At 51.8% G+C, this 16,067-nt stretch overlaps 7 protein-coding genes across 7 annotated transcripts; 3 read left to right on the forward strand and 4 right to left on the reverse strand.

Annotated features, from left to right (window-relative positions):
- Window positions 1-783: 783 nt before the first annotated feature.
- J4E83_000149 (uncharacterized protein) lies at window positions 784-2,445 on the forward strand (the record flags this gene model as incomplete). Its single annotated transcript, XM_049327113.1, has 2 exons — window positions 784-792; window positions 868-2,445. The coding sequence occupies 2 exons, from the start codon at window positions 784-786 to the stop codon at window positions 2,443-2,445; spliced, it is 1,587 nt and encodes a 528-aa protein (XP_049193258.1).
- Window positions 2,446-3,810: 1,365 nt separating this feature from the next.
- On the reverse strand, window positions 3,811-4,718 carry J4E83_000150 (uncharacterized protein; the record flags this gene model as incomplete). Its single annotated transcript, XM_049327114.1, has 2 exons — window positions 3,811-4,394; window positions 4,445-4,718. The coding sequence occupies 2 exons, from the start codon at window positions 4,716-4,718 to the stop codon at window positions 3,811-3,813; spliced, it is 858 nt and encodes a 285-aa protein (XP_049193259.1).
- Window positions 4,719-6,263: 1,545 nt separating this feature from the next.
- Window positions 6,264-6,980, reverse strand: J4E83_000151 (uncharacterized protein; the record flags this gene model as incomplete). The annotated part of the gene is made up of 3 exons (XM_049327115.1): window positions 6,264-6,441; window positions 6,490-6,923; window positions 6,978-6,980. 3 exons carry the CDS (start codon window positions 6,978-6,980, stop codon window positions 6,264-6,266), a joined length of 615 nt encoding a protein of 204 aa, XP_049193260.1.
- Window positions 6,981-7,378: 398 nt separating this feature from the next.
- Window positions 7,379-7,929, forward strand: J4E83_000152 (uncharacterized protein; the record flags this gene model as incomplete). The annotated part of the gene is made up of 2 exons (XM_049327116.1): window positions 7,379-7,455; window positions 7,503-7,929. The coding sequence occupies 2 exons, from the start codon at window positions 7,379-7,381 to the stop codon at window positions 7,927-7,929; spliced, it is 504 nt and encodes a 167-aa protein (XP_049193261.1).
- Window positions 7,930-8,381: 452 nt separating this feature from the next.
- On the reverse strand, window positions 8,382-8,884 carry J4E83_000153 (uncharacterized protein; the record flags this gene model as incomplete). Its single annotated transcript, XM_049327117.1, has 3 exons — window positions 8,382-8,683; window positions 8,731-8,815; window positions 8,870-8,884. The coding sequence occupies 3 exons, from the start codon at window positions 8,882-8,884 to the stop codon at window positions 8,382-8,384; spliced, it is 402 nt and encodes a 133-aa protein (XP_049193262.1).
- A 510-nt stretch (window positions 8,885-9,394) lies between these two features.
- On the forward strand, window positions 9,395-11,380 carry SET9 (Histone-lysine N-methyltransferase set9; the record flags this gene model as incomplete). The annotated part of the gene is made up of 1 exon (XM_049327118.1): window positions 9,395-11,380. One exon carries the CDS (start codon window positions 9,395-9,397, stop codon window positions 11,378-11,380), a length of 1,986 nt encoding a protein of 661 aa, XP_049193263.1.
- Window positions 11,381-12,134: 754 nt separating this feature from the next.
- On the reverse strand, window positions 12,135-13,258 carry J4E83_000155 (uncharacterized protein; the record flags this gene model as incomplete). The annotated part of the gene is made up of 3 exons (XM_049327119.1): window positions 12,135-12,545; window positions 12,599-13,191; window positions 13,240-13,258. The coding sequence occupies 3 exons, from the start codon at window positions 13,256-13,258 to the stop codon at window positions 12,135-12,137; spliced, it is 1,023 nt and encodes a 340-aa protein (XP_049193264.1).
- Between the last annotated feature and the right edge of the window lie 2,809 nt (window positions 13,259-16,067).

The raw sequence follows: 16,067 nt of genomic DNA on the forward strand, positions 1-16,067 counted from the left end.
TGCTGTCGTGTAACGTGACGCGACACTCGTGTGTCCTCGTTAGAGCACAGCACAGCAAACAAATAACCGCTGGCATGTCAGCAGATGACTCAAGCTAGCAGGTGCTGAATTAAGAGGGTTGGGGAATACATCAGTCTTTACACTCCTTTCTTCACCCGCCATTATCCATTACACGTTCAAGGTCATTAGTGGAGAAGATCAGATTGAGATGAAATCGATATAGAAGGCAAAAGTATCACTCGGTGTAGAAAGCAGAAGAACGACGACGATCAAGACAATATACCTAGGTAGGCTCATCGAAGAGAGTCTTCTTTTATAGCACAGCACAACGGTCTGCTGCATTGGTCCGTACAACGCGACCGATATGGGTGCATCGCATTCTACGCCTCCACCACTCGTTGAAGTCAACGCTCCAGGAGGCAAAGTCTTGGTTCCACCTGGTAACCCTCCCTCTCTCCCTGCCACCTACCACGGGTCCTGGGATACTCTAAAACTTACGGTACTGACGGGCTGTCTATAGGTACAGCATTCACCGTCCACCCACCTTCTTACGCACGATCACGATCAGAGCCGTACACACGCGGTCCCATCTACACACCCTGTTCACCAGGCAGGCGACTACGCTCAAGACAAAGACCTCACTACGGGGGACGAGATCTCGATATCTTGGAAGACAGTGAAGAGAGCGAAAGTACGTCACTCGACATGATGGAGGGAATAGGCCCAAGGGGTATGCGACGACAACCCTCCAACGAATACCCAGGTAACATGATGGGAGGTCGCATGCCAGGAGTGGGCCGAAGAGGTGGACCAGGAGGGCTTTTCGACGGAATGGACGCAAGACCTAGGTCTGCGCCTGAAATGCAGGTAGGTGGCTATCCTGGCATGATGGGCGGTATGCCGATGGGCATGCCCGGGAGTCCGGGGCTAGGTGGCATGAGAGGTTTAGGCGGATTGGGCGGTGGCATGGGGCCTGCTGGAGCGGGCGGAATGGGAGTTAGACCGCCATCTGGCATGCCGCCGGAATACACGTCCAATCCACCAATGCCTCCTCGCTTTGGTGCTGGCGGAGGTATGCCGGGGCCAGGCATGAACCCTTATACAAACCACCCGGGACCACCATCCAGCCAGTCATCGAGTAGCGTTCCTGATCCACCTCAGGCGACGCGACGACACTCCGGCAGAAGGCCAAGACACTACGAACACATCCCCATGGGCGCGTATGCCAACGCCGAGAAGCCACGGCGGCCTCGGGCGGAGCCGCAAACGTCAGCCCGTTTGAACCGCGGTCAACCTTTTCACAAGAAAGTTGGACCATCGGGGAAAGAGTGGATCGAGGGCGACAACGCCTGGCTTGATGCTTGTACCTGTACCACAGGCTGCAACTGCCGGAAAAGCCACCGCGTACTATACCGTACCCAGAACGATCCCCAGCACCATGGCAGCGACTCCAACGAAGACGAACAAGACCACCTCCGCACTAGCGGTGAGATCAGATACATACTGAAAACCGACCTGGGCCGAGACTGCGGCGACCACACAGCCTGCAAAAAGAGCAGCAGTGAAAGCGACAGCAGCAGTAGCAAAGAAGAAAAGAGCAAAAGGAGAAAGAAGAAGACGAAGAGAAAGTCGGATGAGAAAGAAGACAAGAAGCGCAAAGACCAGTTCGACACACTCAAAGATGACATCTTGGAAGCGTTGCAAGATCTCAGGAAAGACAGTCGTCAGCAACAGCAACGACGTCAGCGTGACAGTTCCGAAAGTCCCGCTAGACAGCCTTTCGGCGGCCCGAACATGGGCCAGAGTGCTTTCATGATGAACAATGGCGGTGGTGGCATGGATATGGATCCGCGAATGGCACAGCAGATGGGCATGATGTCCGGTGATCCATACGGCACCACGGGTCGGATGCCACCTGGCATGGCTGATCCAACAGTGACGGGTGGTAAACGGGGTATGATGCATCATGGCATGGGTGGTATGGGCATGGGCATGGGTATGGGCATGGGAGGGGGCATGGAAAACGACATGTTGTCAGAAATGGACGACATGGGGCTAAACATGAACATGGGGAATCCGTATATGCAATCTGCCGGCGGCGGTCTCCTAGGCAAGAATGGAGGTATGCGGCACCCCTTCCTGTCGCATCGAGGGGCGGCCAAAGCAGGCAGGCAGTTCAACAATGGGGGCATGGGTATGGGCATGGATATGGATATGGATCAGATGGCGGCCATGTACGCCAAAGCCATGGGGGTTGGAGGCCGCGGAGGCATGATGATGGGCGGTGGACGCAATCGAGGTGGAGGAGGTAGACGAGTCCACTTGGACACATCGTCTGATGAGTTCGATCTCGGACCAGGACCTTCGATGCGGTCGTCAGGCATACGACATGAACAAGGCGGCGGCGGCGGAGCAGGAGGAATCCGTGACCGGGCCGGTAAGTAAAAAGCCCCCGTCACCCACCTTTCATCATGATGATCATCATGGTCATCATTCCACCATGATGTTTCTTGGGATACGTACAGTACAGCACACTAAATCTTGTTGCATTCTAGGGCGTGGCACCGCCAGGAGACCAGGCGTTCAAGACAGGGATAGCCCGATCAGGCGTGACTTCGGTGCCAGTCCACTTGGGAGGAGGGCCAACCTCATCAACAACAACAACGGCAGTCTGGATCGTGGCAAACAGCCCCGAGTTGATACAGATGACGACGATGCTTATTAGGAATATGCAACACCTGGTCCTCCATGTGTGAGCAAAGCAGAGACGGCACGGAAACATTACTATAGTACGTACGTGTGTATGTCTCGGTCAATATTAGCCTGGTCAGACCAATCGTTGCGTCGGACCCAAATTTGGTCTTGTTCTTCTTCTTTTTATTTTAAAGCAGGGCGCGTCACGTTTCGCCCATAAGAGCGATCCAAAATGCGGTCAGAACGCCCTGTTTCGCGTGGTTGGGGCCTGGGTAGTGAAACATGTCGATCCGCGGGCGCGGACACACCCCCTCTCGTTGCTGTGGCAGGGGCGGGGCGGCCTGAGTTGGCTGCTGCTGGCAGATGCAGGCTGCGGTGCCGAGGAACGTGCAGCATCGGGCTTGCGCTTGCCTTGGCTTGGCTGCGTCTCTCGACATGACCAACCTCATAGTTGGCACGACCCGTGTCGACAATATCAGGGAGCACTGTCAGCTTTCCTCGGAGATGGCGAGAGGCGTCGAACTCACTTGTGTATGTTGGGCAGCCACAACTCATGCACCTGTGGCTCGATATGGCCGGTGTTGGGCATCACAATATAATGGTATCAAGCCAGCATCCCTCGGAAGTGACCAATGACGAAAGCGACGCGCATCACCGATAAGCAGGAATATGCACAAACAAAGTCGTCATGTAGATGTTATGATTCGTTATTTTGAGCTGAGCTGACCTTACGCCTAAGATGAGCCGGGTTGAACCCGCCAGAATGCCCCATAGCAGCCGCCATGGGCAAAAATGGATCTCTCGTGAGACCGCCCGTCGTGAAGACATGGGCGTGTATGAGATCTATCGTGAACGCACGTCCATTCCAAGTGTAGATCTTCCCGATCTGCTGTGTAGATGCCTACATGAATAAATACCGACCGACCAACTCCTCGCTTGTAACGCACAGGAAGTGAAGCAGAAACCAGGAAACAGGACTCCAAGGAAATGGAAAAAGAAAAGAAGTTCATGGTTGTCGACTGGCTGTAGCTGGGGGTGCTGCGCCATGTCGCGTAACTGATGCGCTCAGTGAACCATTTCGAGTGACCAAGTCGAGGAGATCCACCTCACTAGCCTCTACGGGGCGCACCAGCCGAGTCCGGTGGTAGCAAGGCCAGCGGCACTCGCAAGACGCTTACCCCGCTCATTGAGACTGAGGATCAGCAACTTCTTCTCGGCCCAGAAATTCTCGAAGGCGTTGATGTCATCTGCAGATATGGCGCCCGGGACACGCTTGGCCTCCTGCCACTCGGTCTCGACCTTGTAAGACTTGTGACGTAGTCGCGGCAGGGCCTCGGTACGTAGGTGCGACAGCTCCGCGGCGTACTTGGCGTCGTGCGATCTAAGCGGCGTAGAGAAGGAGCGCTCACGTGAGCGGGAGAGCTCCGAGGGACCCAAGCAGATGGGTGAACCAGGGCACATGATCTGAGACACAGAGAAGGCTGGAGTGGAAGGAGAGGCGCTCCCTGACTGAGAAGCGGACGATGCGCTGGTGAGAGGCGAAGAAGTGTCAGACTGGAAGACGCTGCTGGCGTTGCTGACTGTGCGGAATTTTGGGGGCGGGAGCTCGTCGAGGTGGACCAGAAGCTCGTCTCCAGTGGCCCTGGGGTCGACTTGACTATCGTCAAAGTTGTCGAGGTGCTTGTCGAGACGCTCGAAGCCTGTTTTGGGTTAGTACGATATCAAGTGCCTGAGACGTATTTGGACTTACCAGTCAGAACAGCGGCACCCGCATGCTGAACATCACCGAGGCAGGACTGTACTTGCTTGGGAAGACGGTCCCAGAGCTCTTGGGGACAGTACCAGTGGCGGAGGTGAGAGGGGTCGTAGCTGAATGCATCACCGTCCTTGGGGCAGAAAGTGCGAGGAGCATCGACGTTGGAGGGAGTGCGTGAGAGGCAGGAGATGGTCTTGCGACTGGAGTTACGGCGGGATGTTGGGATGGGGTCGTGGTAGACAGGGTGGGGAGATAGTGGAGCAGCCATAGCGGCAACGAGGTAGGTTGAGTAGGTCTGTGTGGAGTCTTGGTCGAAGGAGAGTGGAGGGTGGAGTAGGATAGTGGGTAGCGGGAGCACTGCAGTGAGTGGCGCTGTCAAGACTCAAAGGAGCGTGAGTGATATTTGTAGAGAACGACGGGAATCTTCTAGACAAAAAGGTTGTGTGAGGTGGTGGAGGTGGAAGGGTGAAAGATCGCGGAAGCGCTGGTGATCGAAGGTGTTAGCGGAGTAAACAGGGCGCCGTGTGGAGTCGGCAGGGGTATGCGGGCACTTTGCGGGCGGCGTTGGTGCGTGAGCTGATGGTAATGGGAAAGTGCGGCCCCGGGACTTTCCCATATAGTCTGACGGGGCAGCTACGTCAATGGACAGTGAGAGCAGCTGCACGGGCGGTGCGGTCGGGGCGGGCGTGCAAGCACAGCGGCGCGGTGGTGAAGGGAGGGTGAAGGGGCGGCAATGCTGTGGTTGGTGAGGCCAAATGCCCAGGAGCTTGACAGTCGAATTGCGGGCTACTGTGACGCAGGGAAAAGCGTTGTGCGTGCGCCGACCTTGCAAAAGGTGCTAGGGCACGACACCCAGACGCTCGGGATGATGGCCGCCCAGTCGCTGCACGGCATGCCCGCCACACTACGGCGCTGCAGCAGGCTCCCAAAACGAACTTGCTGGCCATGTCTAGAACCTGCGCCCGACGGTGCTGCTCCTCGTCTTCTGAGGTGGGCTGATGCAAAAAAAGGATAAAACCAGCCAACTTACATGATACGTCACTGGGCCGCCGCTTCCTTGTCTTCTCGGGCTGATCCGGAACCGGGCTGGCTTGGGGGCGAGGCGCAGGCTGAGGATGCCGAAACCAGCCACACGCACTGAAACGGTGCGAGTGCGAGGCGAAGTGAGTGGGAGACGGCTCGAGGTCTGCTCCCAGACGGCTTTAGTATGCGGGTTTCAAGTCTGAACGTCAGCTGACTGAGGTACTTGGAGGCCGGCGCCTACTCACTGCAGTAGCGCAGCGATGGCTTTGGCGGGGGAAGTCGCGTTAGCCGAAGTCTCTGTCCAAGCGCAGAGCGGTACGGCGAGACGGGATGCGACGACGATGTCCTGGTGCGCGCTTTTGTAGCAGGGCGCGAATTTGGCCGCCGTGGGCTGTGTGCGGGCGATGGGAAAAATTTATCTCAAGGCGTCTGGTTCCGGCCCCACAAACTCTATCGCCCTCTCGATTGTGGTCTGCTTGTCGTCAGCACGCGTGCAACGACGTACGGTCCCTAACCAACGCGGATCGACCAAGGGGGAGCTGCAAAGGACGTAATCATGTTAGCAGACAGACAACAACCACAACCACACACGACACACGGCCAACGTGCTGCGCCCGCTCCTGGACTTCACATGCATGTCTCATGATAGTAGTATTACTAGTACTACCATGATTGTCTTGGTGTTGAGCGGGTATCCACGACGCGTCTGCACAGCCCGCACGCGTCCCAGGAAACCCCTCATCACAGTACATGACGCTTTGTTTGCCCTAGTTTTGGCGCGACGCATCGACTATTCCAACCTGCGTTGCGTATGGTTAGCATCATACTGAGATCTGTGGCATTCGTCCCACCTTTGGATCAAGTGCACCCCCGATGCCGTCTCGACCAGATCGCTCACCTCGCCCTTGTTGAGGGCGAAGGCAGCCTGCTCGAACTCCTTCTGCATGTCGCCCTTGCCAAAGAAGCCCCTGATGACGTTAGCGTTTCCCGCCGCATCTCCTACTGCAGAGACTCACAGATCGCCTCCCTTGCGAGCGCTGCTGCAGTCCGACTCGGTCGTCGCGAGTTCAGACAGAGACTTGGCGGTGTCGTCTTCCTGGCCCCTCTCGTACGCCTGTATTTGCTTCTGGTAGTCCCGTATCATCTCCCGGGCGTCCTCGACCGAGCGCGTAATCTTGGGCTCCCGCCAACTAGCCGGACGCCTGCTGTCGCGATGCTTGACGAGGAGATGGGCACATCGGATCTTGCCTTCAGTCGGCGCGAAGGCTGCGGGCGCAACGCCCTTGGAGCTGTGGTTGGCGGCCATGTATGCCTTGAGCTTGTCCGGATCGGTTCCAGCTGGTGGCTCCCATCGCGAGTCTTTCGTCTGGGCGTGGAAGTAGTATGGGAGGTTTTTGGTGTTGGAGCGGCGCACCTCCCATCCCTCGGGGAGACCAGTTTCGGCGGACGACTAGGATGCGTGAGGGGGTGCGAGGTGGGTTGGGACGACGGGCGCAGTGCTTACCATGGTTGCTGGCGATGTATGCGTGACGCTGGACGGAGTAGGCTGTGGTAGGGTGAGGGCGAGCAGTGCAGAGGTTGATAGGAGTCTCCGCACGGGCAGTTGTGCGTGCAGCGTGGAGCGACGTCTAGAATTGCAGGCGGTGGACAGGGCGATCGGCGCCTCAAGGTCGATAATGCGGGGGCGCCTGCCAAACAAAGAACGCGGCTCTGCTACAGCAACGGAAGCCGCGCGAATCAAGACGGGTGGCCCGCGCTCGCCGACGTGACTCTGTCTCTGTACCTACCCAACTTTTGTGCGCAGGCTTCCTCGACGCTTTTGTCTCTTCACACGCGCATAACAGCCGTCACGACGATCCACACGCACACGCACATTTACGATTTACGACCTCACGTCCACTCAGCATGGCTTCACCAGCAGCGCAAATGGGCGGCTCCAAGGGCGGCAAGGAGCCCATTCTCTTCCGCTTCTGCTCAGAATGGTGCGTCGCCTCTTCTGCAACCAAGAAGCCTGGCTAACCTCGCGCAGCTCCAACCTGCTGTTCCCCCGCGAAGACAAATCCGAGAACAAGCTGCTTTTCGCCTGCCGCACATGCAACTTCACCGAAGAAGCGCCCTCATCCTGCGTCATGCGCCACGAAATCGCGTCCACAGTCGGAGCCACAGCTGGTGTCACAGCCGAGGTTGCTCAGGATCCCACGGTTGGTTACTCCCTGTCCGATGCCCAAGCTGCCCAGGCCGCTCTCTCTGAGGAGATGCCCTGCTGCACCATGTGCGGCATGCCCATCATGTGCCAGGAGTGCGGCGAGGAATCGGCTCCTGGCTTTGCCCTCGAGGCCGAGGACGAGGACCCGCAAGCCGAGCGCCCCCAGCAGCAGATGCGCGAGGAGGATGAAATGTTTGAAGACTACGACGACGACTTTGACGAGGACATGTGGGACGAACCCACGTCCTGAAAGCGCCTCCTGCGTCTTCCACCAGTACAGTTGCTTGCTTGCTCTTGAGCGTGCTCGCTGACTGTGCCTGCGTCTAGTTACCGCGCATCCAGAAACAATGCACAGAGTGCGGCGAGAACGAAGCCGTCTTCTTCCAGTCGCAGCAGCGGACCGCCGAGACGGGCATGGTAAGCTTCTCGTCCATGTTCGCAAGCCATTCTGACCGGTCCAGGCCCTTTACTACGTGTGCGCCGGATGCGGTCACGTCTCACGCCCGTCTGATAACTAAGAGAACAACGACATGAAATGCATGTAGCTGGCGTTTAATCTCACATATCTGCTGCGAGGAGTTTAGGGAACAGCCGTTGAGATACCCATGGGTACAATTGTAGTGGCATACACATAATGTTACATTCCAAAGCGCTCATAGACTCCCAAAAAATGCATCTTTCATCCCACCCACATGCCAGCCGTTATACGTGCATGGGCGCCAGCGATAGGATCTTGGACCACTGCTTCTGCCTCAGTTCTGCCGCGACAACACCACTGACTCTCGATCCGATGGGCTCTCCGGCCTTGTTGATAAGTACGCAGGCGTTGTCGTCGAACTTGACCACGCTGCCGTCCGGCCGCTGCCACTTCTTCGCTGTCCGTACCACAACTGCATGTCGGACGTCGCCTCGCCGTACTTTGTTCGCTGCGCTGATGGAGACGCTGTTGCCGGTTTCCGGGCCGAAATTTCGCTGCTTCTTTACAACCACTACTATGCGGTCGCCTGCTTCCATCAGCTTCGTGCCGTGCCTTGGAGTTTCGCGCACATACCAACTTTCGCGGGGCGCTTCGATCGCAGGACATTGACACACTCGACTATGGCGGCGCCCGAGTTGTCGATGCAATTCACGAGGGTCTAGAAGGGCATCCATCAGTCCTTGCTCTGCCGCGCGTGACCGGCCCAGCACACCTTTAATTGAATCATCCTGTGTGGCTTCTCCCGATATCCTGGTCTCGACTGCCTGCCTCGATGCGCGCGGCGTGGTGGTGTTGACGTCGGGGGTGTGTGTCTTGGTCGCTGTCAAAGTCGCAAGCCAGACTCGTGCCACCGCAGTTTAGCCGCACATGGGCAGGGGCCCCGATGATGCTCGCTTAGCCCTTCACCCCATGCGCCGCATGCGGGTCTCGATAGCCTGCAGGGCTAGTTCCGTCGAGTCCATACTCCCGTAAACTATCGGGCGAGTGCTGGATCCCCCGTGCGTGCCGTCGCTCGCTCCTTCCCTTGCGCGCGTCGTCTGCACGCTCTTTCTTTTCGTTTGTGGTGCAGCTATTGTTGTACGCGACGGTGAATGACTTGTCGTTGCTGGCCACCATAACGTCAGCCAGCCCTGCCAGCCTCCCCCTTAATCGCGAAACCCTACGACTCCCTACGATCTCCACGACCGGCGGCGGATTGCGCGGGCACGTTCGAACTCATCCACCCCATCGCGCCATCATGGCGCCCTCGACGAAACTGACGCTGGACAAGCTCGCCACTTTCGACGACATCATCACCGACGCGCTCGTGGACAAACTCTACTTCTGGGCCAAGATTCGCAAGAACAGAGGTGGCCGCTTCACAGGCTCGCGGGGATTACACGAGGAGGATGTGGCCGACGTTATCCGACGACACGTAGTCTGGGAGAGGGATCCTGCAGAGGCAGTGCACAAGTTGGTGCAACTGCCGGGGTTGCGCAGGTTCATGAACACGCTGAAGGATGAGCGCGATCAGGATCAGTTCAAGCGCCATCTCCGCAGATACGTCAACATCTACATGGCCGACTGCCAATTCGAGGTCACCACCACCAACCGATACATTATCACGGAACACGAGGCCTCAATCACCGCGCGACGAGACATCAACCCACGCGAAGAAATCAAGTACTTGACCGGCGTGCAAGTAGCTATGACTGAAGAGCAAGAGAAAACTCTAGAGCTGCAGAGCAAGGACTTCAGTCTGGTTATTTCAAGCCGCAAGAAGACGCGCTCCTTGTTCCTAGGTCCCGCGCGCTTCGCCAATCACGATTGCGACGCAAACGCAAAACTCACAACCAAAGGCTACGACGGCATGCAGATTGTTGCAGTGAAGCCGATTCTTGAAGGAGAAGAAATCACAGTCTCGTACGGCGAGGACTACTTTGGCGACGATAATGAGGAGTGTTTGTGTAATACTTGCGAAAGTCTGCAGCAAAACGGCTGGGCACCTATGAAGCGAGTCGTCCACAACGATGAAGGGAATGATGAAGAGGTGGAGGGCGCAGGTCATGATCAGACCGCCGAAACCGCTTCCGATGCGGCCTCCATTTCTCAGAAGCGATCGCTGGAAGATTCAACGGACGACGACCCCTCGCGTGATACAACACCCGCCCCAAAGCGAGCGAGATTTGAGCAGAAGACTTCGCCATCCAAGCAGCCCACATCGAATCTGCTGCGCAAGACGACGCTGAAAAAGGCACACAGCACATCGTCCCTGCGTCAGGAGCTCCCGGTTTCGAGTATAGAGGATCCAGCGACCAATTTGGTCTCATCGCCAGAGATATCGCAAGAAGTCCGCAATGAACATAGCGAAGGTGTTCTTACGGTGATTACGGACTTGGCCAGCTCGTCGCGAGAGGCATCCCCGCAATCGTCCATAGCAGCAGCGTCACCCAAGTCGACTCAATCATCTACAGATGCCACCTCGATTGACGAAGATCACCCGCACGACACCGGCGATCCCAAGGAGCAGGTCGACTCCACGACAATACAAGATTGCCCAGCGATGGGAGTGGCGATAGTGAAGGAGGAAATCACTACGACAACGGTAAACGCCCCGTGGCCCTCCCCGCCTGCAGACGAAGACGCATACATGTCCGATCTCAGCGAACTTTCTGAGAGCTTCGAGTTTGACGATGTGAACCAGCAGATTGTCAAGCGCAAACCCCGCCCAACACTACGAACAACACGCTCAAAGTCTCGTTTCGACGTCCAGAACCGCGTTGGTACCCCTATCACCATTGAAGAGGGAGACGAAGCCGACTATGTCGAGAACACGCGAAAGCCGGGCGACTACATGACATCGAACGCTCTCCTGTCAGCCAAGTACTCCAAGTGGGTCAACTGCCAGACATGCGACGTCGACTTTGTACAGCAAGACGGCTACAACACGCGTAAAGAATGTCCACGGTGCGAGCGCCATTCGAAACTGTACGGCTTCCCCTGGCCCAAGACGGAGAAGGAGGGCAAGCACGACAAGGAAGAGCGCATACGCGATCACCGCACTGTTCATCGCTTCGTCGACCCAGACGAGGAGCGCCAGTTGAAGCGCGACAAGACCAAGAAGGTCATCCGGGAGCACATCCGTGAGCGGTTTTCCACCCCGCGGAGTGCAAGGGATACGATGAGCACGAGTGTAGAAGTCGACAGTGGGCGAAAGAGGAGGCGTATCAGGAAGACGATGTAGATGCATAAGCGGGTCTTTCCTTTCGCACACAAACGCGTAGTGTCATTTCGATATCCCCACACGACATTTCCATCCATCTAGGTCTAGGTCTTTCGCATATTCCTGCATCGGCGCTGGGAGGGAAAGACGTTTCTCTCCGTCCTGACTTTGACACAAGGGGTAGCATTCTGCATGGTGTTCTTTTCGTTTCCAATTTCATCGCTTTCTAGTCTATACTTCTGCATCGGCGCGGTCATCTTTGTGTTATCGACTCTTTTCCCTCACACATCATCTCCGCTGCATACTGGGGTGAAGGCATACAAACTTGCATATAAGCAGATGGCGTTTTGTCTTTCTTTTCGTGCAGCATTCGCGCATCTACTGTACTGTACGATACCATAGGCTATGAGAAACACGCTTTAGACTGATACGGCGCATCATGACTTGATGTGTGCCTTATGGATGATGGATTCTAGCGAGAGGGGAAGTGTGGTTGCTTTCCTTATCATATGGGTGTATGCATAAGTTTCTAATCAGTTCCTCGACACCACTACTCTTTGCTGGTGTAAACCTTCCTGTCAATTCCGCAGTCACCTTACAGTGCGCACAATGTGTACTAGAAGGCTTTAACTTTGCTGGCCAGCGTAGAGGCTCGACTGAAAGAGGCGAGCCAGCGGAGTATATTTACGAGGTAAAGTAGTGAGACGAGTGTGGTAGAATTGAGATAGGTGCACGATGAGAGTATTATCTACAAAAGTCACGTATAAAGGATGCGCTACTTGATCCCGTCGTAAAAAGCTTTGTCGCCTTCTAAACCATCATACGTGCTCTCCGTCCCGTCAAACCCGTTCCTCAGATACACGCTCCTGAACCTGCCGATGCGCTCGTCTCTGGCTCCAAAGGCCAAGTCGTCCGGTTCATGAATCTCAATCTTCTGGTCTACATGCACGTCTTGGTCTTGAGCGTGGACATTGATCAGCCCTGGTATGGCCATTGTGTGCTTCATACGTTGCTGCACTGTGGCATGGTCGGGCGAGTGGAAGATGAAGTAGAGTAGATGGGTGGCGGGGTGACGGTAGAAGGTGAAACTAGGCTTGTCGGTTGGTAGGGTTGCTGCGACATCTTTCGGAGATAGTTCGTTCTTGATGTAGTTCAGTTGGAGGATCTCGGTATTGCTATCGACGGACTGGAGCGGGTCAGCTATTACGCTTAAAAGGTACTATTGAGATGAAGGCTTACGATCTGCACGGCTGCTCCGGGGCCTTGGAGCACCTTCAGCGCTGCAAGAGCTTCAGGCGATATTCTGTTCTTCATGCGGCGATCGCAAAGCCGGCATTTGTTCCTCCTGTATCCTTGGTCTTTTCGTGCGCCTCCAGCATGCGCGGCGCTCGTACACGACTCTACATTATTGCCTTGAATGCTTATGTCGTCTATCAGGGTAGCAGCTGCATCTCGCTCTGCCCACGATCGAGCGTCTGTAATCTCTGCGATCTCTTTACATATTATCGAGCTTGAGATGTGCGATGGGCCAAGTTGTCGTACAACATCGTGTCTGTAATCGAGGAAGAAGTCTCGTACGGTATCCTTCGCGCGATATGGCACGTATGTGATGAACGTGAGCGAGTCACCGCGGCGGAGAACAATGTACGCTGGCTTCGACGTATCAAGACTGCTTTCAAGCTGGTTCAGCTCGAGTTGCAAAAATGCATGGTTCTGGCGGATGGGCGCACAAGCTTCGATGTTGCTGTTGCATGCTAGGTAAAAGTTGAGAGCGAAGAAGGCTTCGTCCTTGACAAAGGTCGCGAAACTATCTTGCGCTGCTGCAGACAAGTCTTGGTGTTTGGTTAGCGGTGATTCTAAATTTGGTTAAGATACCGTACCGACTGTACGAGGATCCATATCTGAGGCTGTTTGCTGTTTGAATTGATATTGTGCACCGGTATCCGAGAGCCTTTAAAGTATGGGAGCCTGATGCGATGATGGCCGCAAGTCACTATCACGCGTCCTTCCTTACTCGCCGATATCTTACTTGCTATGGCTGTATACGACGGCCAGGTTGCGGCAAGAGGCATTATGTAGGCCCAGGCATAGTTGCGGAATTCCGCTCAGTGCGGAGCTTGTGGATCATTGCCTGCCATGCTGTAGATGGGCACTCACTCCAAGAATGATGTGCCCCAGCCTTCTCCACGGGTTTGTTTCGAATTGTTGTTGGGACGATACCTAGGTATGAAGGGCGACGGCAGTGATGAAGCCCTCGTTGGCCTTGACAGGATGACGTTGATCGGCTGGTTCACCCCGAGCATCCCGAGATCGCGCTAGACGCGTCGGTGTCGCGCGTAGCCACACCTATCTTCGCCGCTGCAGTCCATCTATCCACCGAATTTGCTCTAGGTGTCCTCGGCTTGCATCGACACCCGCGGCTGCTATGATCGTCTTCCTGGGTCGATGCGTGTCGTGGCAAGTCCAAGCGCGGCGCTTCTGGCTACGCCGCCTGATGACAGCAGCGCCACCTGCGCATTCCTACTAGCATCCTACAGCCACCCTTAGCAGCACTTGAAACAAGCAAGTGTACGGCACTGAACTTCAAATCTCTAACCTTCTGCGTCGGTTGTTCATCTAATCCTGTCTGGCCCCTTGCGTTCTCGCGATCTGTTTACCTGCATTAGCCAGCTCAACGCGTCCTTTAGAAGCTGGTCAACCGGCCGGCGTCTACATCGTGCCATGTCCCTCGGGGAATATATCGCGCCCCTCAGATACGTCAACGATGCAGAGCGCGAAGTGATACCCGACAAGTATTGGTATACCTGATCCCAGGCCACTCTACATCAGCTCACTTAGCGGAAGACGCAAGCTCTTGTGTTAACAATACTTCTTTTTTTAAGAGAACCTAATTATATAAGTATATATAGATTTTAGAAGTTATAAGTTACTTATTATAATAAGTTATTAAGTATACTATAAAATAAAAGTAATAGTTTTAAAGTATAACTTTATATATATAAAAACTATATAAGTTAAAAGTAAAGTATATAAAGTACTTTAGTATTATTATTACTTATATAATATATATATACTATAGTACTTTTTTTTACTTTTATTAATTTTTAAATTTTAATTTAACTATATATCTTTATTAATATTAAATACTACTAGCTTTTACTTTTTAATATAGTAAAAGTAACTTACTACTATTAAGTTCTAGCTCTAAAGAGCTTAGGCTAACTTAGCATTAGCTATAAATATCTTAGAATTACTATTATAGCTTAGTAGTAATTTATCTCTAGTCTTTTAAAAATAATACACCTAATTATAGTTTAATATTATATATCTAGTATTTAACTAACTCTATTATTTAATATTTAAATTACTCTACTTTATAATACTTTTATATATACTATTTAGATATAATAAGCTCTAAAGTAGATCTCTTTAGCGTAATATAATATAGTAGTAAGTAAGCTATACTATTTTTACGCGTAATAGATAATAACTAGAAGAAATTAGCTTTTATATTTCTAAAAGTAGTAATACTACTTACTAAGAAACTTATAAACTTATTAGAAGCCTCTTTAGACGTTGCTAACTTAGTCTTAATTATTAGAAATAGTAATACGCTATTAGAGCTTATTTTAGAGCTAACTAAGCTTTTATAAGCTACTACTACTAAAAATAAAAATAAATAAGCTACTTTAACTTATAAACTTAAAAAGTTATATAAGTAGAAATAATTAGAGCGTACTTATTAAAATATAGCTTATCTTAAAAAATTAAAGTATAAAATACTTATAGATAACTACTTAGCTCTTAAAGAGAATATTACTTACTATATCTTAGCTTTAAAAGATAAGCTTTAGTTAAACTTAGAAGCTTTATACTTTAAGAACCTAGAGATATTTACTACGCGTAACTACTTATAGTATAACTACTAAGTACGTAATTATAAAGCTATTTTTAAAGAAGTACTTTTTATCTTTTTTATAAATACCTAAAAGATAAACTTTACTATAAAGTTTCTAGATAAAACTACTTACTTTACTTAGAATATCTACTTCTAAAACTATATAAAACTTAAAGTATTTTAAACGCTTACTTAGAAGAAACTTAAAATAGTTATACTTAATATGCTTAGTTCTAAGTTATTATAATATCTTATAGCTTATAATAGACTTAAATAAGCTAAATAGAGGCTAGATTAGAATTCTAACTCTCTTTTAGTCTATCTTAATATGCTTTAAAGTAAACTAAGTAACTATACTAAAGAGTAGTACTATATAGACTTTATAAGTACTTTTCTTTCTAATATTTAGAAAAAACTTTTATTTTAAGACCTAGAAGACTATAATATAGTCTCTAAGCTTAATACCTTAGCTTACTACTATTAAAGTAAGATAAAGCGTACTACTATACTTTTTAAGTATCTAGCTTATAAGAATAAATTCTATAGCTATTAAGTCTAAAACTCTTTTTTAGAGCTTTCTTAGACTTAAAAAAAAGCTAAGAAGACTAGTTTAGTAAAATCTAACTTATAACTAGCTAAATTAAACTAAAATAGTTTAAAAAACTTTAATATAACTTATTAGAAGTATAATAAGACTAAATACTTTTAAAAAGACTATTTAAAGTCTAAGAAAAACTTTAAAAGCTTATCTAGTTAGAGATTAAAAAAAAGTAGTAAGTAGAAAAGCTAGAGTTTTTTTTAGCTACTTAT

Source organism: Alternaria metachromatica (assembly GCF_023757995.1).
Source record: "Alternaria metachromatica strain BMP 0045 chromosome Unknown scaffold_1, whole genome shotgun sequence".
Lineage (NCBI taxonomy): Eukaryota > Fungi > Ascomycota > Dothideomycetes > Pleosporales > Pleosporaceae > Alternaria > Alternaria metachromatica.